The 24,695-nt window shown below is 44.0% G+C and overlaps 2 protein-coding genes across 2 annotated transcripts; both read left to right on the plus strand.

Moving 5' to 3' along the window:
* The first annotated feature begins 4,567 nt into the window (after positions 1–4,567).
* On the plus strand, positions 4,568–7,262 carry sstr2a (somatostatin receptor 2a). Its single transcript, XM_070926568.1, has 3 exons — positions 4,568–4,955; positions 5,838–6,163; positions 6,831–7,262. The coding sequence occupies exons 1-3, from the start codon at positions 4,568–4,570 to the stop codon at positions 7,260–7,262; spliced, it is 1,146 nt and encodes a 381-aa protein (XP_070782669.1).
* Positions 7,263–20,787: 13,525 nt separating this feature from the next.
* On the plus strand, positions 20,788–22,588 carry LOC139303662 (tumor necrosis factor receptor superfamily member 13B). Its single transcript, XM_070927501.1, has 4 exons — positions 20,788–20,902; positions 21,081–21,197; positions 21,958–22,200; positions 22,326–22,588. The coding sequence occupies exons 1-4, from the start codon at positions 20,788–20,790 to the stop codon at positions 22,586–22,588; spliced, it is 738 nt and encodes a 245-aa protein (XP_070783602.1).
* The last annotated feature ends 2,107 nt before the right edge of the window (positions 22,589–24,695 follow it).

The raw sequence follows: 24,695 nt of genomic DNA on the forward strand, positions 1-24,695 counted from the left end.
CAACCAGCAAAATCCACAAACATAAATTATCATTGTACCATTATGTCATGATGTGTTTAATTCCCACAAGACCCAGCGTCTCAATAACAACCGAGTCAACGGAAAGAAGCAATAAGGTCGCAAATTCGCCAAGGGCACTTGATATGGAGACGCCGAGTCGCTGAGTTGAAAATGTTTCAGCTTTAAGCGAAAGCAACTGGCGCTCACACTGAGGCTTTGTGAGTGTGATTTGTAAACGTACAGAGGCGATAGGAGCCAGGACACAGACTGGAGGGACGTAACAGAGAGAAGGTGGTTAGTAGAGCTCAGAGCTGAATGCAACACGCAGACCCGGCTGGTGCGTCGGTTGCTAGCTTGCTTGCAGCTAACGTCTGCATTGGTTGTTTGGGGGTCCAGCGGTCAAATTCACATGAAAGACAGTTTGAAAATGTGCTTTGTTTTCTGTCTGAGCGCACCTTCAGAGGTGCTGGTACAGTAGGCGGATTTCGTTACCTTAGGACAGAGCCGACTAGCCGTTTCCAGTTGTTATGCTAGGCTAAACTCACCTGCCGTTTGGCTGACGTGTTAGCTTCATATTTAGCGTACTAACCCCTTAACGATGTTAAAGTGCTACAATGCTAATGTTGCTCCGAAAATGAACTGAAGCGCCTGCAGGTTGGACGTGGTCCTCAGTGACACACACAACAGCGAACTCACCCAGAGAACTTGTTGACCTCAAACCACAGCAAACGCGCACCGTGGACGGGGATTTCCGCACAGAATAGGCCCAACTGAGGACAAACACAAATAGAGCTATTCATCTTTGATGGGACAACAGGCCGGTCGTAATAATAGCAGCACAGAGAAGTGGCGGCACATTTTCTCACGGAGCTCTCCGCTGAGAGAGGTCGTGGAGGATGCCCGCCATCTGCACTGGCTCGAAAACTCCTCCTTCATAAAGACGGAAGAGGGACCGTCGATTTGGCTTCACCCCCTCAGATCCGAGTGTCTTCGCTGTTGGCGGACAACAATGTGCACAGCTGACTGAGATCTGCCGGTGGACACTTGAAGTAATTGCAGTGGAAGCTGGTGGATTCGGAAAGAGACAATGCACTTGCGGCATCGTGCTGTGTTGCAGCTTGGGGGCTGAGGTTTCCTCTCCCTGCATGTTGGCCTACTCTGCCAGAATCAACACACACACACACACACACACAGACGTGTTTTTGGTGCGTCTAGAGGTCCAGTGAATTGATACGCAGCTGCTGCCAAAGAAACGCTGTAGATCTGGCTTCTTTAAAAAGCTAACAAGGCACCAGAAGAAGAGACAACTCATGTGCATGACTCAAAACCAGCAATCCGCCGGACACCGACGCACACAGGATGACGCGCTGAGGCCTCTCTCTCTCTCTCTCTCTCTCTCTCTCTCTCTGTCTGTCTGTGTCTCTCTCTCTCTCTCTCTCTCTCTCTCTCTCCGGTGCAGTCGTGCGCTCTGCCGCTCCGTGAGACTCGTCGCGGGGGATTCGGTGCCAAGACTGTCTGGTTGTACGCAGCGCACTGCGAGCGCACTTCAGGCGTTTTTGTTTTTGTTTTTTTTTCCCGAGACGCGGTCTGCCAACGTTTCGGTTAACAAGTGCGGAATGTAAAATGACCTGAGAGACACCAGCTCCGGTGAAGGTGGGGAGTGGGCGGTTGATCGCCAGCGCCGTGCGTAACACTGGGGGAGCAGGTGGATGGAGAGGCTGGCGGGATGCAGCTTCCCGGCAGGTCAGCGCCGCTCCGGAGCTGCCGGACTCCATGTTCCACTGCTGAAGGACACCTTACCGCGATGGACTTGATGTGAGGATGAAGTTTTCTGTTTCAAAGTAAGTGATGCTTTGGGGGGAAAAAATTAATAAAAAAAAAAAATGTGTGCTGGTTTTTAATGTTGCTCATTAAATTTGCCATTTTCTGCGTGGAGTTTGGCTTGCTTGTTCCCGCATAGTTAATCAGTCCTCGCATAGTCAGTCTCTAGTCTGTCTGTTAAAAGTAACATTTTTTTATCAAACCCACAACACGTGCTCTACGCGCAGTCGAAGACCTGATTCTGTGTTCTGGCAGCCTGGAAGAGGAGGTGCGCCTTCATTTCTGCGCAGCAAAGAATAACTGAAACAGGTGCAAGTCCATTGGAGAAACGCGCAAGTGTGTGAGAAAATATGTCAGGCAGAGAACGGGGGGGGGGGGTCTCTGCGTTTCAATCAAGATGTCAAACGTTTGATGCCCGCAGCGACCATTTTATGTCAAAGTGTCCTTGAGATGCTGTAAACCGGACTGCTCACTATCGGACGACTTTCCACTTTACTGTGAATGGCCGAAGGTCTCCTGTTGAGCTGGACATTTATCACGCACACACACACACACACACACACACACACACACACACACACACAGCCTGCAGGTTAGTGTGAGGCTGCGTCCCTGGCATCACTTCGCCTGAGCCGAAGTGCAGCTCCTGACACCCAAGCCGGCAATTTATGATGAAGACGTTTCCTTTTTAATGGACCACTAAATCCCCCTTTGCACTCAATAATACAATTGCCCTGCTTTATAATTAAACTGCAAGATGTTACCAAATGAGACTGACACTCTTACAGTAATTAGCCTATGCCTCCTGCTTGCGTTAGTGGATGTATTGTCAGTGCAGATTTCCCCCTCTCTCTCTTTGACTCTCTCACTCACACACACAAGCACACAAGCCTATAATCGAGCCCCACCAATATCTGGGGGGGACTGATTCATTCAGTCTATATAGTAGTTTTCTCTGTTAGTGGCAGGGTCCGCCATCCCGGCGCTCACTGCTATCACTAGCGACCACAGGTGTTGCCAAATCAACCAGCAGTGACATCTTAAGGATTGTAACTTTAGGATCGGACGATATTTGCGCCCATAAAACCCTTTTGAAATGATGAGAATGCAGGTGAGGTTAACAAACCCAATCAGTGACTAACTGAATGGCTGTTTTAGTACATTTTTGAATACCTTTTTGTCTGATGGGCAGATTAAACTCAAAGTTTCAAGACGTCGCTTTTGGCTCTGGTAATGATGGGCATTTGTGGTTTGTTTTTAACATGTTATCGAATAAAGAATGGATTTATTAAGGAAATACCCTTTGTAGATCAATAAAAAGGATGAACAATGAAACTCAGTCGTCTAACCTTTGCATGCACACACATTTTCCACACATAGGAGCAAGTATATTGCTCCTCATCTTCTGTGATAACAAAGTGATTGGGCCCAACCTTTTCTCACAATACCCCTCATTACCACAAAAGTGGACTGTCTAAAGGGGCCCACATGTGCTAATCACGTGTAATTCAAGGTAAATGATGAAAGCAAGAGCAAGACTAATGTCCCTGTTGAGCCAACTGCTGTCACTGCAGGGGGAGAGCGAGTGATCCTGCCACAGTGTCAGAGCTGTTTGTCCCCAAGATCAATTGAATAAACATTTGTCTTTGGTAGCACAGTGCCCTCGTCGTTGTCTCACCCTGGCGTACGTTTTTGCATGTATGCATGCGGTGGTGGAGGTACGCACGCACACAAACACACACACCCACACACATATGCACACACATATGCACACACCTGACCTGGACTACCGGGCTCAGTGTAGCATGGGGGGGGGGGGGGGGGGGTGTTATGATCTGGGTGAGTTAGAAAGCAAGAAAAGAGTACAAAAGCAGGCGAGATCAAGCTGAAATTTTGACATTGAATACAAATACAGGTGCAATTGTGGCTCTGTAGTAGAAGTCGTGATGAGCTGTGTGGTCACCCACGCCTCAATGTCATGACACAAAAGTCTCAAACTGGTGGCTGCTGGCTCACGAGCAAACCAAACAGCTCCAGTATTTTGGGGCTTGTGTCTAACCTACAACCCCAGTTTTTTCTGTCTTTCTTTGTTGGGTTTCTCAAATCAAGGAGACGATGGCCACATGCACATCATGCAAACTCTGGACTTGTCTGGATTTGGCCATGTTCTCCATGTCTCTGTCTGCCAAATGCTTGCTCTGAGAGGAATAAGTACTGTTGAGGATAATCAAGGAGAGGAAGAAGTCAACACGTAAAGGAAATATCTGGAGCATTCTCTCTCTCAATATTTTACATGTCCCTCCGATTGAAGGCGTGAAAGCAGTTATGTAGGATAACCTTGCAACTGCTGCCATGGATTTTGAACGACTATTATTATTTGTCAAAGGAAATATTCTCAGGCATGCTTCTTAGCCATAGTACTGTTTTTTTCACTCTGTTGTGTCTCTCTCTCTCTCTCTCTCTCTCTCTCTCCATAGATCTCTCTTGCTTTTTTACTGAGTCTCTACAGCTGGAATGTGATACTTGTGGTTCCTCGCTCACGAAAATCCCCAGTCATCCCAATCCCCAGAGCCCCAAAGTCTCAAATTCCCAGTACCCCAGGCTTATCTTACAGCTTAACTCCTGAGGACCCTTTACCCTTATTTCCAGCCTTGTGCATTAAAATCCATCCTCAAACCCAATAATATCTACCTTCTCTTATAATTACACCTTTAGCCCTTTGATACCCTAAACACCTCTCACCATCATGGCCTTGGATCAGTGGCCCTTTCTCCCAACTCCCCCCAACATCTCCATCCCTGAGCCCCTCCTGTACGACAGCTACATCCAGGGGAATGAGTCTGACCTGGACCTGAACATCTCAGAGACCAGGGAACCTCACCAGGACAAGACCAGCTCGGTGGTCATCACCTTCATCTACTTCATGGTATGCGCCGTGGGACTGTGCGGCAACACCTTGGTCATATATGTCATCCTGCGCTACGCCAAAATGAAGACGGTTACCAACATCTACATCCTGAACCTGGCGGTGGCAGATGTCCTGTGCATGATGAGCCTGCCGTTCATTGCCCTGCAGCTGACTCTGGTGCACTGGCCCTTTGGAGAGGTGCTTTGCAGGGTGATCATGACTGTAGGTAGGTGTAGAGCAGAGGGCCAATGGGACACTAGCAGGGGCGGTTTCAATGCGAAAAAGAAACACTTTTGGGTTGCTCCAGAGCGTGTCTTAAAGGAATCGATTATTTGCTTTGTTGCTGAAAAGTTAGATCAGAAGATTGATACCACTCCTATTTCTGTCCGCTACAATACTGTTAGCTTAGCTTAGCAAAAGACTGGAAGCAGGGGTTAACAGCTAGCTACCAGCACCTTTAAAGCTCACTAATTAACACATTGTATCTTGCTTGTTTTATCTGTACAAAAAACAAAAAGTGTTTTATGGTGGTTATGTGCATGACTATTTTTTTGGTGTCTTGTCGTCACCGCAGCTTTCACACTTTGGTTTTTGAATGGGTTGAACTAACAAGATACAGTATAATGTGTTCATTTGTGAGATTTATAGGTGCTGGTGTCATCTGTCACATAAACAACATATCTCGAATGAAATGCCCTTTTGCCCCCTCCAGTGCTTGATATAATGAAATATCAAATATTAAAAATACAATGTATAAAACAAGACATATATACAACAAAGGATAGGATAATTGAAATATCAAACATGGAATGTTAAATAAGGTGCAAATATTGTAAAAGACGCAGGGGAAAAGTTAGCTTTGGTTGGCTAAGCTAACGGTCTCCGGGCTGCGGCTTCATCTTTAACGGACAGACGTAAGAATGATTTGATTCTTCGTATTTGCAATTCAAACAGTGTTGGCCATCCTAGCTGTCTTACCAACACATTCTCCCCCTGTTTTAATAAAGAGAACAAGCTTTAGCAGCAACTGATATTGCTACTTGATACGTATCCTCACTTCACCTTTCTTCCTCCTCTCCTCTTCTCCCTCTCCTCTTCTCCCTCCCAGACTCCCTCAATCAGTTCACCAGCATCTTCTGTCTGATGGTGATGAGCATCGATCGATACTTGGCTGTTGTCCACCCTATTAAGTCCACAAAATGGCGGAAGCCCCGTATAGCCAAGCTAATTAACCTGACAGTATGGGGTGTGTCGCTGTTAGTCATCCTACCGACTATGATCTTCAGTGGCCTGGACAAGGTGCCTGTATGTGGGATCGTGTGGCCGGAGCCCCAGGATGTCTATTACACAGCCTTCATATTCTACACCTTCTTCATCGGATTCTTCCTGCCGCTGGCAGTCATATGTTTGTGCTACCTGCTCATTATAGTCAAGGTGAGAGCCTGCCCCTACATGTGTGACATTATAATGTAACATAATATTTTCATTGAAAAACCACATATATTTTATTTTATTTTATAGATATTTTTGTTACTGGCTACACGACTAGAATGTTGAACAGACAGATTTGAGTCACTTGTTTATTGATAGATTCACTGTTGGATACGCGTGTAGTCAACGGTTGTCAAAGAAGCCAAAGGCAGTGCATGTTTTTATGTGTTAAGTTCTTTTTGAAAAACAACATCACGTCATCATAGATTAATATTAACTTTTACAGTAGGACACCAGGGTTATTGTGTGTTTAAACACGAGCTAGCTAGCCCTGGAAGGCTATCCAGGCTAGATAGGGAAACTTGAACATTTGTCCTGGGAATAATGTTGAAAATACAGCGGATGGTAGGAAATCGTTTTAATAGAGACTTAAGAGGTGGAAAAAGCTTTGTGCTAAGCTAACTGTCTCCAGGTTGTAGCCTAATATTATAAGACAGATGTTAGAGTGGTATTAACCTCATCATCTAACTCTTGGCAAAAAAGCAAAAGTGTTTATCCCGAAATGTCAAACTATTACTTAAAGATGTTTCCTCTATATGTCTCACAGTGTGAATGTTATGCTTTTGTATTTGGGAGATTTTAAGCCACTGACGGCCCTTTCCTTTGCCAGGTTAAGTCGTCTGGCATACGAGTGGGTTCCACCAAGCGCAAGCGCTCTGAGCGTAAGGTGACACGGATGGTATCCATCGTGGTGGCGGTGTTCGTCCTCTGTTGGCTGCCTTTCTACATTTTCAACGTCACCTCCGTCACCGGCTCCATCAAGCCCACCTCTGCTGTGAAGAGCACCTTCGACTTTGTCGTGGTGCTCGGCTACGCCAACAGCTGCGCCAACCCCATCCTGTACGCCTTCCTGTCGGACAACTTCAAGAAGAGCTTTCAGAACGTTCTTTGCCTGAAAAAGGTGGCAGGCCTGGACGAGATAGAGCGCAGTGACAGCAGGGCGGACCGCAGCAGGATGGCTAACGACGCCGCAATCATCAACGCCAACTTGGAGACTCACAATGCTGCCCTGCTCAATGGTGAACTGCAGACCAGCATCTGAGGGTAGAGGAGCAACAGCAGCAACTCCCAGGGAGGCCAGAGAGACTGAGTGGTGGCGCTTGGGGCTTCCAGACTAATGGGCCGTCAGTGCACTGCTAGTGACCCTTGCTCAAAGATTTGGGGGCAGGAGGATGATGTAACAGCTGCTGCTCACGGACATTGACACATGAACAAAGTCTAAGTGAAAAATAAACAATTTCCTAAGGGTTTTCAGAGGTCAGGGAAAGTTCACTGACTCCAACTCAGAACTCTTGATATTTGGGTTAATGAGGCAACTTGAGCTGGTTCGCCCTGAGGCGGTACAAAAATGTATCTCGACTAAAGCGATTTTCAACACTGTAGAGACAAGTGATGCTAAAATAAAACATAAATAAGAGTTCTGTTCATGCCTGCCAGCTTCTATCGAGTTGTCAGAAGTCCTGCAGACTGAACCAAAATCGAAACAAGACGCAGGATCGGAGAGCGGACTGCTGTGGACCCACTGGAGAAATATCGGGGCCAGTTCACCCATGGTAGAGAGAGAGAGAGTTCTTAGGGGATTGAGCACCATCCGTGCCCTCCTTGAAGGGTCACATGCCAGGGGAAAACAGCCGGCACTGTGATTCTGTAGAGACTTTGAAAGACAAAAATCAGAAACCACAACCCTGAATAGTTTCATGGTCATGTTTTATTCACGCTGATTGGTCTGGTCTTACATGATCAACAGGGAGACAAACAGAGGACGCTCTTTTCCCGCTCTAGCTGGCATCTCCGCGGGAGGAGCTGCATTGATCCGTAAACTCTTGAATTTAACATCCTGGATTATAGATTAAGCGGACGGATGGGAAAACATCTCGGCAGCCACTCTGGCCTTGCTCTCTTTAAAACAGCTCGACTTTGCATATGTACGAAATGGTTTTCTGTCAACCTCCGTGCCCTAACCAAAACGAATTTCAAAGGCAAATCCCTGCCGTAAACTCCTGTAACGTTGTGGCGCATCAAGGACAGCTCTGAAACTATATTTGTGAAACCCATCATTTGTACTTGTATAATTTACTGTATCCTGGTCTCAGCAACAGTTGCTCCCCGTGCCAGCGATGCCATCGTAAAGACCCCGTTTCTGCTTGTAAAGTGCTGTGTTTTGACAATGTAAGATTTCCATGTTGAAATGTTGGTCACCACCCCTCGGCTTCACATTTGGTTCAGCCAGCGTGTGCTTGCAAAAATGCCTAGATTTCACAGAAGGCAGGAAAATGTGTCATGTAGTCAAAGAGGGAGGGAGAGAGCGGGGTAAGGAGACACAGAGAGCAGGAGATAGAACGAACTGAAGCCTGAGTATGTATTGTATCGACCGAGAACACAACACATTAAGACAAAGCTTGAGACATTGTAGTTATTACTCAACAGGCTGAGCAGTAGTCCTCATGACGAGTAAACTGAACTTTTTTGAATTAGCTTGCTGGTTGATTGGCTAGCTAAAACAACGGCGGTCTGCTTCGTGAACAGGGCTGACCTCACTAAGCTACAGCCTCCTAGCAGAGCGAGAACACCTTGTCACAATAACCTGACTTTGGAAACCTTATCACTCCATTAATGCTGACTGAATGAGCCCACATGCGCAGCAGACGCATCTATTTCCGTGTAAGCGGACCTCCACGATGGGGCCACACCTGGTTGCCGGGAGATTTGTCAAACAACTGCAAAGCCTCTACAGTAATAAGGTCATCCACCATATGCTGCGGGGTCAGTGTCACCTCGTCCCAATGCATCAGTCAAGTCAGACGCCATCAATCAGTGCGATCAAAAGAAATGAGGAGCCAGACAGGGCCTGTCCTGGGAGGTTATCGCAGAAAATAATTGTGTGGCCACGCACACAGATGCTGTAGCTGTCTCCCAGTTGGTCGTGGGCCACACAGCCTGTAATTTGTCATGACATTCTCTCTGCTGTCATCTTCACTCACAGGTCAAAGCAGTATCACACGCAGAGATTTATAGGCATGCGTGTGGGTACAGTTCCATATGATGTATATACGGACACTCACAATGTGGCACACAGACGTAAGCTCCTTGCACCCTTGTCTGAGTAATGCAGGAGGTGCAATTCTGCATTAGGGAGTCATATTGACCCAGTGGACTGCGTATGTGTGTGTGTGATGCCCACAACCAGAAACACCTTTGGATTGCAATTTGATTATCATATGTAGAAAACCTGTGAATCATCCCAGAACATGCAACATCTATGTGTCTTTATTTTTCTGCCGTTGTGAGTACTCACGCCAAGTGTGTGTGTGTGTGTGTGTGTGTGTGTGTGTGTCACAGCGAGAAACTCATTTCACAATCTCACCCATTACAGTTAAGGTATTTAGCGCCTTCAAGCCTGAAGTGCGAGAACTATTCTCTCATCATCCACAGTTAATTACTTTTGCTCTCTCTCTCTCTCTCTCGCTCTCTCTCTCTCTCTCTCGCGTGCACAGCTGGTGAAGAATAATACGAGCTGACACACATTTTACACCCACCCTAACTGAACTGAGCTGAAATGAACTGAACCGTACACAAGGAAACACACTATGCCTGTCATTGCCGCTGGCCATACTTGATGGACTTAATGTACTTAATGGATCATTCTGATGTTTTAATAGGTGTTGATGAGACGGTTTGTGCCAAAACCAGTGTAAATGTAGCGCTAAAGGGACAGCTGAGGCAATGAGACAATGCCCGCAGTAGCTGCGTCCTTTGTAATTCTGTGAAATCTACAAGGCCGACATATCTCTCTGAAATTAGGTCATATTCTGAATAAGTTTGTTCGGGTTGACATGGGGCTTGGCTCTTTGCTCGCTGGGGAACAGTTCAGCGACAAATGTGAAAAGGGCATTTGTCCAGGTTTCTGGCTGGTTCCTGTATATATACATATATATAGTGTACAGATGAGAGGCGGAAGCAGAGCGATGGGAAACCTCTGCCTTCTTGCGCTCCGTTTCTGTCTTCTTCTTTTTTTCCCCCGACACAAAAGTTCATTTGCGAAGGGCTCGAACGTGCACCTCCTGAGGACGCACCGTTCAATATTAACTCTATGTGTTTGTGGTATCCTCTGCTTGTTCTTGCATGGGGAGGGTTGCATATCCCACCTTCTGTGTCCCCCTCACTAGCCAAAAAGCCAATGTCACACGCGTGCTGGGTACACTCTCAGAAAAAAAAGGTATGTACGTTCCTTTGGTCTAATGAATAAAATCAGAAGTGAGTTTTTTTTCCAACACTGCAGATTTCACATTATAATCCTGACCAAAGTCCAAGTTTTTGCCAAGCTGGTTGTAACTTACATGCTTGTGTCTGACAGTGTACAGCCATGGATATGTACTTTTCTGTGCAGTAACTATTATCTATGTGCCTTGGAGCTTAATATAAAAATCACATGATGACGTCAATGTACAGCAAAACAACATTGTAACCTGTTTCTCCCAAAAGCCACGCAACCAAAGGCTTTTGTACTGTACAGACATGTTGCTAACCAAAACATAACACAGACCTGCTGTGTATCATTTGCAGTACTATTTCCCCCCGCTTATATATGTGTGTGTGTGATATGATGTCAGAAACAGATTTTGTTTATTTGTGACTCTTTATTGTTGCATAAAATATAATGTGACCATTGATTGTAATGGACACGCCAATGTCCTCGTCTCTGCAATTAAAATGCAGGCCAATTTCTGCTCCCATGGTCAAACCTGTGTGCTTGTTTGTCAGTGGATGTCCATATGGAGCCTGTGTGTGGGTGTCTGTTAGTATGCACTCACTCATGTATGATGACTATTGTATATCTTAGAAAGTTTCCTGGAACTGCCACTTGAAGGGCCCTTTACTGTATATTTCCTCCAGGGATTCATTCCTTGGAGGAACTCCAAGTTTTCCCTTGATCCCTGAACACATCATACTGAATACACTACGTTGTATACAGACGGAGCCCGATGGGGGATTCAGTGAAAGCCAGCGTTTCTCAAGGGGCTGTGAAGGAACTCCCAAACACAGATGAGTTGAATCTCATCATGTATTCTGTCACAAGGTTGGACAAAGAGGGGAGACCACACATGAGTTCATTTAGCTTGACCAGAAGAGAAAATAGCAAACGACACAAATAAAGGAAAACCAAAAAGGGTGAAAGCCGTGTTAAACACACAGTAAATCAACCCACAGCATCACAAACTGGGATGTGCAGATGATCAAACATGGTTAGCAGGCTGGTTACCCTATAAGTAGATAGCCGAGCAGCTAGCAATAGCTAATCCAGGGGGCTACTTTGCGTTTGATATGATTTATATAATTTTTTTTTTTAGTTTGGGAGGCTTGTGCAGCTTGTTCCTGTACACGTTGTTTTCCCAGAGTCACGTGACCACAAATCTGTATGATGGAGGTGGCAAGCACAAAGTTATTATTACACAGTAAATCTAAACTAAATCATCTCACATGAGGTTCTTTGTGACGAAATCATACCAGACGCACGTTTTCCTTGGTTTAGCGTGGATTTATTAAGACACGTTAGACGTAGGTGAGACTGAATTTAATGCCTTCCACACACGAGTAGGCCTACTCACAACATTCCCTCATATCACGGCTCACTTTCTCTCCTGCCTCCGTATGACTCACGACTATGGACGCTGTGCCAGTCTGCACTGCTGAGGATTGAGTTCCACCGTGAAACCAAGTAATGTATTCTGTGATGAATGTCGTGCTTGGGGGTGATTTATTGTGGCAGGTGAGAGGATAGAAATGAGGATTAAACGCACAAAGTAGAAGGTGAATTTCTCACATCCACCTCTAGCTAGGTATATACGAGCTGACGGAGTCAGGCGTGAATGTCAACGTAAAAAAATGTCAGCCAGTGCAGCCCGTGTTCCCTCAGTGCAGTCAACAATAGATGTATTATAACGGGTCAGCGCTGTGCCAAAGCTTTGGTAGTGTATGATCAAATTTTTGTATGTATGACCTTTTCAATAACCAGATGGAAAAATGACTCGTCACCCTACTCCTGAAAAATCATTTGAAAAGTTATGTTGCATAATATGAACTCAAAGTAGAACAAAGTTAAGGCAAGTAGGCCAAACTAGAATCGGTGTTTGAAAAACTTGTGTGGTGTGTAGCATGAGGTATTTGGATGGGACAGGACAGGATGGAAATGCACAAAAGATGTTCCGATTGTGAAGTTCCTGAGGCTGGAAAAGGTATGTGCTCCTTCAGCCAATCGAATTTCACCAAAGCTGGTGTCGAGGCTCAGTTTTCAGTCGTGACTACAATGGATATCACGTCAGGCAGCCCTTGGACCTCACAGAGAATTCAGTCTGTTAAATGCTTTCACGTTCTTCTCCCACTTTTAATCATTTTCAGTGTAGGCGTCCATTTGTGAGCAAGCAAGTTGTGAACACAACACTGACATATTATCTCCTTTTAGTTTGATGGCTAATGTGTTCGCAAACAGCTGCCATTATTAGCTTTCATTTGAACTTGTGTCTCTGGCTACCCGTTGAATAAGTATACAGTGAATATTCTCTTGTTCTCTGCTCTCAGCTCTGTTTTTGCTCTGGAGGGAAATATCGAGCTCTTTAGCCGCTAAATGCTCCACTTTGTTCACCAAATACTGGCTAAGGTTGTCTGTCTGTTGTTTGGTGCTGAGCAGGTAGTGTACGGTAGTTTTTCGAGCTTTCTCACTGAAAACAGCTGCCTGCTGCGGATGAAAACGACGCCATGATAGCTGTGAACCAAAACAGAGTTGCGGGCCCGAAAAACCCAAACAATAAGCCAAAAAACACTGAGAGCTGCGTGGAACTGCAAAATCGGATGATAATTCTCCATCAGTTCATCACTACAAGCAACCACTTTCACATACGGGTAGTCATGTGAAAAACTAGGTACTACTTTACTTTACTTACTAGGTAAAACTATCGACTTTTTATGTGGTTTTCAACAGAGAATCAGAGCGTTTTATCTATTTGGAGCAATTATAACTGTTATATATGGTGAAATTGTTGCAGGAACCTACTGAATACTACAGGGATGGAGTGACTGGATACTGCCGTTGAGTTTTGTGTTGTAATCTGCTGATTTGGTCCTACCGAATATCTACACCGCGGGAGACGCGACATCAATGATAAATGCGTGAAAAGGGACAAACAGATGCCTCGAGACCAACTGGTTCACATGACAGAAGAGGAACAAGATGAGAGCACCAAAACCAGACCCAGTACATCAGATGTTTTTCCATTTTCACAACCTCCACCTGCACGGACGCAACAAAGTGCGGCGTCTGTTTGGGTTTTTCCCCACTCTTCTATACTGAACCATGTTCTCCCTCGACGCGGGTGAAAAGAAAAGCAGATATACCGTCAGTCTCGTAACGCTGAAGAGAGCAAATGTGGAAGTGCAACACGGGTCTGTTTGATCTCACAAAGATACCCCTTGTGGGTGGAAACGTTCAGTGGTCTACTAGACATTTTCAGGGAAGCACTGCACAGCTGGTGGGCTCTCATCCTTTGATCATACGTGTTCATACACTTGCTAATACTCTGTATAACCCGTAGTAAGGCTCCTTTCATCCCCTCCAAATCCTTCACCTGTGACTAGTTTCAGCCCCAACACCCTTATCTTTCACACTTCATCTTCTCACCGAAGTTAGAAAAGAGCAACTGTTTTATTCTTGCCGCTGCTCGGCCTCCCTGCATCAGTAAACGTAGGATTAGGAGTGATGAATCGGGGGAAATGGTGCATGTAAGCTCCTGTCAATCTGCGACAAGTACGCAGAGATAAGGTTGGAAATTACTGTCGATCCCACACTGAACAGATTTCAAATATTGCAGGCTGTCTCCATCTCCTGGTCTGATCCTGGTACTGTTGGAGCTAATGCTCTGCTGCATAGAATTTGCTGCGAGAGAAGTACTCCAGTGTTCCGGTTGTAAAACGATGCCCAACTATTTCACAAGTTTCGCACGCTCCTGTGTGGGTTGAGAGCTCTCGGACTTCTTGAGTTTCCAAAAATAAATCATTATTCCTCATAAATCTACCGTTTGGTGTAAAAAGTGTGAATACTGCTCCTTGTTGGTGTCGTGCATGCCGACATTTAAGACCTTTCCAAGCATGTCTTTAACTCGACATTTTGCATAGCTTGCCAAATGACTGATTCAGTCACGATTTGGCCATTTTACGTTGTTCTGTTTTTTTTTTGTTGTTGTTTTTTTTCGTTTTTTACTCATGTGAACTGGCTTCCTTTCGTGAATTTGACTACCCATCTGCAGTGAGTCTATTCTGGGTGTTCAGGTTTCTGAAGGTGGTTGCTTTGTTAGAGGTGTGATCCAGGCAACACAAACACGCTTCTTTAACCCTCTTCACACCAATCACTGCCATTTATGGTTTTTCACCAGAATACAATACACAAGCAGGCAGAGGCGTCCTTTCATATTTGTATTGTTGTTTTTGGGTTAGGGTTCCTTCACCTGAATCTGGACTTCTTTGCTTTTATAATGCTTTTTTTTAAATTTTAGATGTTTTTTAAACGCGTGTCATGTTTTTGATGAGGTAAGCAGTAATGCACACATCTAAATATGCATGTTGTGACATGTCATATATGGGTGTCAGTTGCGAAGCATGGCACTCGGTGGGCCTTTTTAATATGAATGAACTGTATTTTTGCACATAAGCACATTTTCACAACATTGTTTTTCCTGCATTTTCTCATATTTATTTCATTTCCTCAATTTCAGGTGAAGAAAGAGGTATTACATATTTAGATTTCTATGGTATGCTTTATATTCTTTCGAAACGTTTACTGCTGCCATGCTGCCCACCCATTCATTTTACCTAACACACTGTAATAATCACATCAAATATACTCATGAGTGCATTTAAAGGATGAAAAGACACTGGATAATGAAAAAGGTAAAGCTGATAATGATAATACTACGCAAACAAATTGGTTGTATGTGTGTATATATCTAACCTTCATTTCCTTGTCTTGTATATCCATGAACAAAACACATTATTTGAGTCACAATATGAATAAATGTAACCTATGTTTGCCTATATATTTATAGGTAGTCTTTGCTCTGACCTCTCTGTATTTGTTCCTCCAACAGCCCATTTTAGATTTCACCATTAAAGTTTTACCTAAACGGACCTGCAACATTTCAGCACAGGTTACAGTAAATGTAAAAATGTGGACAAACGTTTGGTTTCACTGTGACTCAACGCCGAGCCGAGTCATCGTTTTATCAGTGCTTCCTCAAAATTTCACTTCTTGGTTTTCCTGTGGATTTTCGTGTTTCACACACGGTTGCTTTCAGATGATTTCCATACAGATGCACCGGCAGTGGAAGTCTCACTTATTTACTGCACACTTGCTCAGGTGTAGTCCTGCTCTTTGAACCCAGAAGATGACTTACTTGTTAGCGTCATTCGGTTCAATTAAATGGCACCGTTTTATGTTTTAATACTTGGCTTTCAGTCTATTGGAGAAGGCTTTTGCAACGTTCTTGGCCAATCAGAAATCTGTTTCACTCTCATCTGACCCAGGGTCAGTTCTCAAGAGCTGTACCTGTATCTAACTTTTTTGTGGATGGGAACCCAGTGAGGGATCACGTCCTTGTCAATGCATTAGCGACTTTTACTGGTTGGTCATAGTCAAAGAGGGGTGACTTTTGATATACCGCGTGTGTGGTTATTGTTTGGTTACTCATTTGCACCAAACTTGCAGCATAACTGTATCTACATTTTGTAGCTATAAACCAATTATGTGTATCCAACGATAATCTTATTATCCTAACAAATTTTAGGGCATGGTCCATCATTCATGTCCACCACTCGGTGACCATTTTTCTCCTCCAAAATACTAAATGACACAAAGCAGAACCAAATTCGTGTATGTTGCAAAACAAAACTAACACCTTTTAATGACTTGTCACCCCAGAATTTCCGGTAACTTCTAACAGCTGCACAGCAAAGCCTCCCTGAAAATCTCAGAGGGACAAAGTGGATGCATTGTTTGAAGCTTTTTATTCTCAATCCTCTCCTGATTGGTTGTGATCTGCCATTAGTGTCTCTCTTCTTGAAGTTCTACTCTTCTCTGATATCTCTGTACTCACTTTGATTTATCTATATAAATACATCATTAATAATTACAGCAGGTGTCAGTTAAGCAAACAGGCACTGTGTGAGACTTGGCTTTATGCAATACAAATTGGACCAAAATAAATCTCTGGTTATCGCTGGTTCATATTTTTAATATCTTCATGCTCTGTTTAAAAATCCTCACAGTCTGAAACTAAGCTGCATATGGACAGAGAGATCCTGGTTCATATGAGAACTAAAGCAGAGATGAGACACTGACATGACGTCTTGTGCTCAGTGGAGAGTAAAACACACATGCTGTGGAACTACCCACCAGTTTCACACCGATGCTGGGAAAATGGGGTTTAGTCAGATCTTCCAAATTCAATTCAACAACTGTTTGACACATTTGTTGCAACATTAATAGCTGTAAACAGTGAGTCATTGTGGTCAACTGTTTAAGAAGCAGCCAAGTTATTCATTACACCTGTGTCAAAATCCTGTTAAAAAGGGGGGGGGGGGGGGGGGTACAAGGACATTTCCCAAGCATCCAGTGAACAGTGGAAGCAAAGGGAAATACACGTGTTACACGTGGCATACAAAGTGGAAGGTTCTGCAGCCAGACCCGACAGCCAGCGAGCCATCATACATGCACCGTATTTGGCACAAGACGAACACATCAGCAGAAACACACCGTTCCTAGCCTGAAGCCTGGCAGCGTTGCCTTCTGTGCAGCAGAACATGGAAGGCTTGTGAAAGGTAGAAGGTGGCAAGAATGCAGCAAAACACAGAGGAATCCTGTAAGAAAACTGTGATTTCTAATCTATAAATGACATGTTATAAATATTCTATTTATATGGGAGAAGATTTCCATTCCAGCTATGCAACAACCCCAAACATAAAGCTGAAGATACGGGAATGGCTTCATTACAAAAATCACAACTGAGCAAACCCCATCTGCCGAGGACGGTCAAATGTGGCGGAAAGCCTCAGAAAAAACAAGCAAGTGGACCTTGAGCTCCAAGACCACGAATGAACCAGCTCAACAATGTTAAAGCTCTGCAGGGGCCGAGTCAAAATACAGATTTGGTGCTATTTAACTCAAAGGACCCATGAAACTCGACAGATCTTTTTCTTTTTTAAAAGGAGAACGGAAAGAATTGTACCAAACATATCAGCAGAGACTGAATGAAGGCTGGACCGGTTGTCAAAAGCATGCGTCTGCCATTTTGACTTGCAGAGGACAAACACCTGGACAATGCAATCAATGATTTTTCAGTGGTGGAATGTAACTGAGTACATTTACTTTAATAATTTATTGCACTTAAGTACATTTTTGAGGTATTTTACTTGCATTTTATGCTACTTTATACTTCAACTCAACTACAATATGGTACTTTTTACTCCACTACATTTTTTTTTGATAACTTTAGTAACTGGTTGGTTAGCAGATTCAGATTGTTAATACAAAATATAAATCAACTAATACATGATGATATGTTATTGTACTGTACCAGCTGCAACATTAAAGTGATGCTTACACATGAATGCATCTCTAATTATAATCCAGTTATATGAGTTATTTTTCTGAAATGGGCCAATTTGCATGATGAGCACTGATGAGTATATTTTGATGCTAATACTTTTAGTACTTAGTACTTTTACTTAGTAACAGAGTATTTTTACATTGTCCTATTTCTGAATACTTCTTCCACTTCTTTCAGTGTTAGCAAAACACAAAATTGTCCAAGGGAGAGTGATTACTTTTATAGGCACTGTTCATTGGTCCAACCTTGGTGTGTGTGTCTGTGTTCGGGTGGGGGGGATTCTCCTCACACACAGGGGGAAGTCCCAGATCAGACTGTGAGTTCATACCCAAATAAGCTTCCATGCTGAAATAGAGGCCTGTCTCACTCTCATCTTCAAACCAAGGATTCTCCCACCGCTTCTTCATCTCGCCAGGTGAGGGATCCCTCTAAACACCGTTTTCAACCCACGGTAGGTCTCATCTGCAAGCTGAATGTTGTGCTTTTCACTATTTGTGGTGACTGTTTGTGGTCCAGGTGGGAGTCGGACCCTCAACCTCAGCCAGCGCTGTCACAGTTTCTAACTCGTACGATAGTGATGAATACAAGAAGTTGAAGTTAGTGGCGGCTCACAACGAGCTCTTTGATTACTTTGCTGTGAACGCAGCTCTGTCTAAAGGTACATTCACACACACACACACACACACACACACACACACACACACACACCAAGCAGGTGAGACCAAATATGAGAAGCTTTAAGTCTCTCAAAACAGGAAAGAGATAAATAGTGACAAAACTCAATAAGGAGGCACAAAAATAGCTAAATACTAAATAAGTTATGACTTTGCTTTGTCTGGGTATACGCAAACATATATAGCACACATATAGTCGTGTGCGTATGATAATTACACATTGTACAAACTTTACATGAAATCTGAAAGGGGGCGTGAGTAAGACACAGAGTGCCGAGTATCAGGGTGTGACACATCGACTCAAGAAGAAATCAGGCTCGTAGCTGTGTGTGAAAGCAGTGGAGGGCGGAGGACGTTTAGATCTGGGTGTCTTTCACAGTCGGCTGACTCAGTGCTCAACGGAGCGAAGAGGACTGTGTTTGAGAACAAAGACATGATTTCTGAGAGGATGGAGGGCTTTTTCTTTTTTTTTGAAGCAAAGGCAGAAAAGGCTTTTCACGGTACAAAAGCCTCCCCCCAACTCAGTTTACAATAAATAATACAGTGTTTAACTGGTGCAAGTGCAGTGTTCTTTTCGACAAGCGTCATGCATTGGTATATCTAAGGTGCATCAAGGCGATGTCCTCCTGTGGGATGAAACGGAAAGATGCAGCAGTTAGCAAACATGCTACTTGTACATTATACTAGAATAGTATCGTTTAGTATAATATGATATTGTTCAGTATAATGTGTTCCGTGCCTTTAAAGATGCACATTTCAGGTACACACAAAACAATCTAGGGCTACTTTCAACACAGTAATGACACCCAGAGAACATCACCGACTACAAGCCCACCCCGCCAACCTGTGACAATGATAACTGCCCACCCAATGTGCCGAATGTGCGTGATTAGAGGTACAAAACAACACAGCTGCAAAGAAGCCTGCTGCCCCGACCCCCCCCAATGGCATTATTCATTCATTGCACTTTACTCAACTAAATACTACTTGCACTTTAATGTCTTTGTACTTGCTTCTTGTCTTTCTTTTGTATTTGTTCTTATTGTGTAAACCGCCCCTGTACACTGAATATTGTATATGGAGAGAATATACATTCTACCTTGTACCATGTATAGTATCATACAGTGCAGTGTAGTATAGCATTGCTTATCTGTATGCATCTGTATGGTCCCTGACACATAAACAAATACATCAATCAATAAATACATGTAGTACAACACAGTATACTTTTAGTATATAGTATATATAGTACAGTACATTAAAGTAGGGCCTATGGTCACTATACTGCGACTAGTATAGTTTAGACACTTAGGAGAGGCTTAGTATTTATTTCATATTCTCCGTTTTCATTAAAGTGGATTTTGTCACCAGTGCCTGCCCCCTCACCTTTCAGCCAATCACATGTGCCCTCAGCCTCCATGCAGGCTAGGCTAACCAACTGCCAACAAGCTTCAGAAGCTAAGACTTGCCTGGCTACGACAACCACCAGGAAAGACTCCAAAAAGGCTTCGTCAGAAAGCACTCCCTGTTTGCTAAACACAGTTCTGCAATTCCGACGATGGAACAAAAAAGAAAAAAGTAAAAGTAGTGTTCATGGCGTGTACACGGCTTTCTGTGCGATGTGTCACCTTCCATAGATGAATTACAGTCGTGCAACACTTCAACTGCCTCCTCGCTTTAATATAATTTAGAACTAAATCCAAACTAACAAGCCAACCCGGCCAGTTAGCTGGCTAGTTGGGTTGAGTGTGTAGCCAAGTTGAGATAAACAAAATGCAGGTTAGTTATTGAACTGAAATTGTCCATTATGTTTATTTACAGAGACAGCCTCTAGTTGGGTGATTCAGAATCACTTGGGAATGGCTGCCGCTCTAGCTAACAGGAGCTAGCTGGCTAAACTGTGGTGACAGTAGGTGAGCGGGACGGGTGGGGTTAAAAATCTACTCTCTTAAAACGTTATGAGGGATAAAAAAGTTCTATAATGAAATCAAAAATTCTGACTTTAGTTTGAATGATAAACTAAATGCCTGTTTTCTTTACTGGTCAACAACCTACATATAGGTACATGCTGCACGTGCATAAAATGGATAATATCTTTCACATATTTATATAATCTTATTATATGTATTACATGCTGCCATTGTTTCCTCCACACTTATCTATGTATCTCTGTGTTGTCGTGTGTGTGTGTGTGTGTGTGTGTGTGTGTGTTTGTCTGTCAGTGTGAGGGTTATCAGGGCTGATGGGTAGAAGCTGCCATGCGGGTCAGTACTGGGATGCCTTGGTCGGTGAATGTATGAACTGTCATAGGGTATGTCAGCAACCACATGTCAACAGCAGATGCACTAGTTACTGTGGTGAGTACACACACACACACACACACACACACACAAAAGAAACAGCTGATTATATTGGTAACAGCAGAATTCTCCTTACAATGAATACAATGAATGCAATGCTAAACGGACAGAAGTGAATTATATGTGTCCTCCACTTCTCCTGATTGCTGTCACACCATGTGTCATCCTGCGTTAGATTCTGCAAATTGCAAGGCCCTGCCTGGCCACTACTACGATGGGCTGCTGAAGAAATGTATGAGGTGCGCTGAGGTTTGTGGCAGACACCCGGCAGAATGCTCCCAGCACTGCATGAGTGAGTACTGACCCCGCTGGCCTGATTTAGACCTTTACTGAGTGACTTTCTTTTTTCTGTTCTGTTTTTTTCTTTTTTTGGAGGCGTACATTTTCTGTCGAGTTAGACCTCAGTGGGCAGAGAGTTGGCTAACTAGAAAGGTCTGATGGTAGAGAAGGAACTCTTGTCAAACTATGATTGAAGCAACTTGCTAACAAGCTTACCTAAATACAGTTACTATGGCTGGAAGGAAGGCCAACAACTCCAGTACAATGGGGCTGAATGGGCACGTAGAGGGTGCCTGCTTCTGCGCAGAGATAGAAGATTGGTTGTTGTACTTGGTGGAGAATGACTGTACTTTGGGTAGCGGGTAGTTCACCCTGGAGGCCGAAGGGTTAGGGCACCGAGTTGACCATGAGCTACAAGGTTACCAATTTTCCTTCGATGGACCGTCAGACATTTGTTGCATGGCACTCCTCATCTCTTTCTCCCTTATTTCCCTTTCATCTCTTTACTATCGGCTCCCCAATAAAAGAATTAAATGCCCCCTAAAAAACATGCTATGAATCAATCTGAATGACTACATGTCTAGAGGTTATACACTAGAATATACTGTGTTCACAGTAAAAACAGATCCACACCTTTAAGAGGCTGGAAGTCTAATCCCTTTGTATCTAGAAGTAGTCAGTCAAAAGCAACAGCGGTTGCTGTTTCATCTTGAAGGTCTTTCCTCCTATGACTAAGAGCCGTCACAGATATTCCTCCCATCTGTCCCATCCAGTTAGCCCACACGTACCCAGGCTCTCAGTGCCAACAGCCCTGGAAGACTCCACCATTCTGCTCTACTCCCTGCTGGCCCTGTGCATGGTGCTGCTGTTTTCTAGCGTCTCTCTAGCCTTGGCAGTCTTTCTGAGGCAGGCCAAGGACAAGACCTCCAATCAAGGACCCAAGAAGACTCACCACAACCAGGAGTGTGTGGTCCGGCTGGGCCAGGAGGTTGGCCAGCCGAGGCAGAGCTCCACAGGTTAGTGTGGTACGGATACAAATCAAAAGGTGCAATCAATGAGTGATTTAGCTGCAGGTGAGAAACATCCTGGCATCTGTTTAATATATTTTGCTTCAATATGTGCACACTACGTCTTTCTACAGATTTTGTAACAAATTCAAGCCGTCGAAATGACAGTGATCCATCAGATGACTCCAGCCCTACTGAGACCTGTGTTTGTGTCCACTGTTTCCCTGATCTGAAAGCACTAGGCCAGGGCAATGACAGGCTACCGAGCGCGCCTTTCCCATTCTACCCGCAGGCCGTCCTCCATAGAGCCCAGGTCCAAAAGGGAGGGCCTCTCTGGACTGAGGAGAACCTACACACCTCTGGAGTGGAGGTACAGGAGGAGGCTGCAGTAGGATGAAGCTCATTTGCTATCTCACAGGATAACTGGAAGGGTCCCCGGCTCATAGGAGACTGTCAGTGTATTGGATTTTCGATCTGACTGTAGACACTGTCACAGCATGCAGCAAAGGTTTTTTACGTGTTAGGATTGTGAAACTTAAAAAAAGTAGTGTTAAAAGGGATGCATGCACTGACACACCAATGGGTCAGCAAAAATCTGATAAAGATTGACTGATGCTTTGCTTCACATTGCCTCATGATTTCTATAGAAAATTTCATAAAAATACATTTAAATTTCAGCAAACTGAGTGATACTATCGGTAGCAAGCAATGCCGGAGTTGAAATCTCAGAAGGAGACAGCACCTCCATCACTCCACCACTAGGAGTCGCCAAAGTCACAAATGTTTAAGCTCTATTGATTCCTTATTGGGGCTTTCAGTTTCTAACAACCAAACCTAAATGGAGCGGCAGTGGCACAAGCTCATTCTGGGAGGTTACCATCTGCAGAAATGTATATATGCTGGCACAAATATGTACAGTGTATGTATGTAAATTGTGTATACAGTGTTCTGTATGTATTTGTGGGGTGATGGTTTCTATAACGAATCAGAATCTCCTTGGACTTGCTTTGCCCTCAATAAGGAAAAATAAAAGTGTTTTAAAGTGTGTTCAACAAAAATACATTTCGTATTACATTTATTATCAAAGGCAATAAATAACAGGCACAAAGTGTTTACAGATATAGATTTTTCTTTATTTGAGTGTCTTTCAATCACTGTGTCCAGTTCTTGCAGCAGTTAACATGTGTGTGCGAGGAATGACTGACCGAGTCAGGACAAGTTTCTTCTGATTACGACCCCCCCCCCACACCCCCACCCCCACCCCAACCGCGGCCCGGATCCAGCGATATAGAAGAACAAAATCAACTTTGAGGTTTTACCATTTTTCTCTAACATACAAACTGTACATATATACTTTTACATACATCATCAACATGTGGAAAGAATCCATATCAAACTGTGATACCCAGCTCAGACGGCATGCTGAATGCAAGTACTGATTCAGTACACGAACATACGCACGCGCACGACACACGTGCATACAAACAGGGACACATACACACACACTTTTTTTTTTTTCTCTTTACACGCAATAACACATTTTATACAAACACACCTACACTGAGCTTTTTTTTTTCCCCCCTCGCCTCGGGTACATACACGTGCACACACACACACACACACACACCAAATTAGAGCAACATGCGGCCGACGGTTAACACTGCAGGATCGAGCTTCTGACCCATTATACACACTCTGAGAATAACGAGCTCCTCTTTTGTTTCATTTCTTTTTTTGCCATTTACCTGCAATGGCAAAGGCCAACGGCGATGACGCATCGTGAACGTGAAGAATATGCCTCTACCTTCAAAAAAAAAAAAAAAAAATTCACAAAAAATGTGACAAAAAGTAGCCAAATGGCACAGGAAAAAAACTTAAATAAAAAATAAAGCCGCCATAGCAGCAGTTTCGTGAACGTCATCAGCACTATTTTGCTTTTGTGTGCACAACAGAAATGATTGACGGCACAATGTAACATAGACGGAACAATGTGAGAGTTTAAGGAGAATGCAAAACGGTAAACAAACGCTTTAATTGCAGTATGTATAAAAATATAATATTCACTGTGTAATTTATCCCCCCCCCCCCCTGTTGACTGTTGGAAGCAGCATGAGAGGCAGAAAACAACAGATCCTTTGCGTACTCGTCCTCGTTGAAGAAAAGGTGTCCTAAAAGTATCTCACGACAACTACAAACTCACAAGTAATGAATGGAATTAACTGTCGCTCTATACAATGTTCATATACTTAATTTGTCAGGTGCACTCCCCCCACACACACCCACTCTTTGCATTCTCAACATAAATGCATAATAAGACAACTTCCATCCGTGAAATATTTGGTCATTTGGAGGAGTGTGGGTGTGTTAGATAAGTGAGCTTGTGTCCAGAAAGTTGCCAGTTTTGGGTAAAGGGAATGAAAGAAACAAATTCACTTTCTGCGCTACAAAACGGAGCCTCGAGCCCCCCGAGGAAGGCTGCCACTCCACTGCTTAGCGCCTTCAGG

The sequence above is a fragment of the Enoplosus armatus genome, chromosome 20 (genome assembly GCF_043641665.1).
Source record: "Enoplosus armatus isolate fEnoArm2 chromosome 20, fEnoArm2.hap1, whole genome shotgun sequence".
NCBI lineage: Eukaryota > Metazoa > Chordata > Actinopteri > Centrarchiformes > Enoplosidae > Enoplosus > Enoplosus armatus.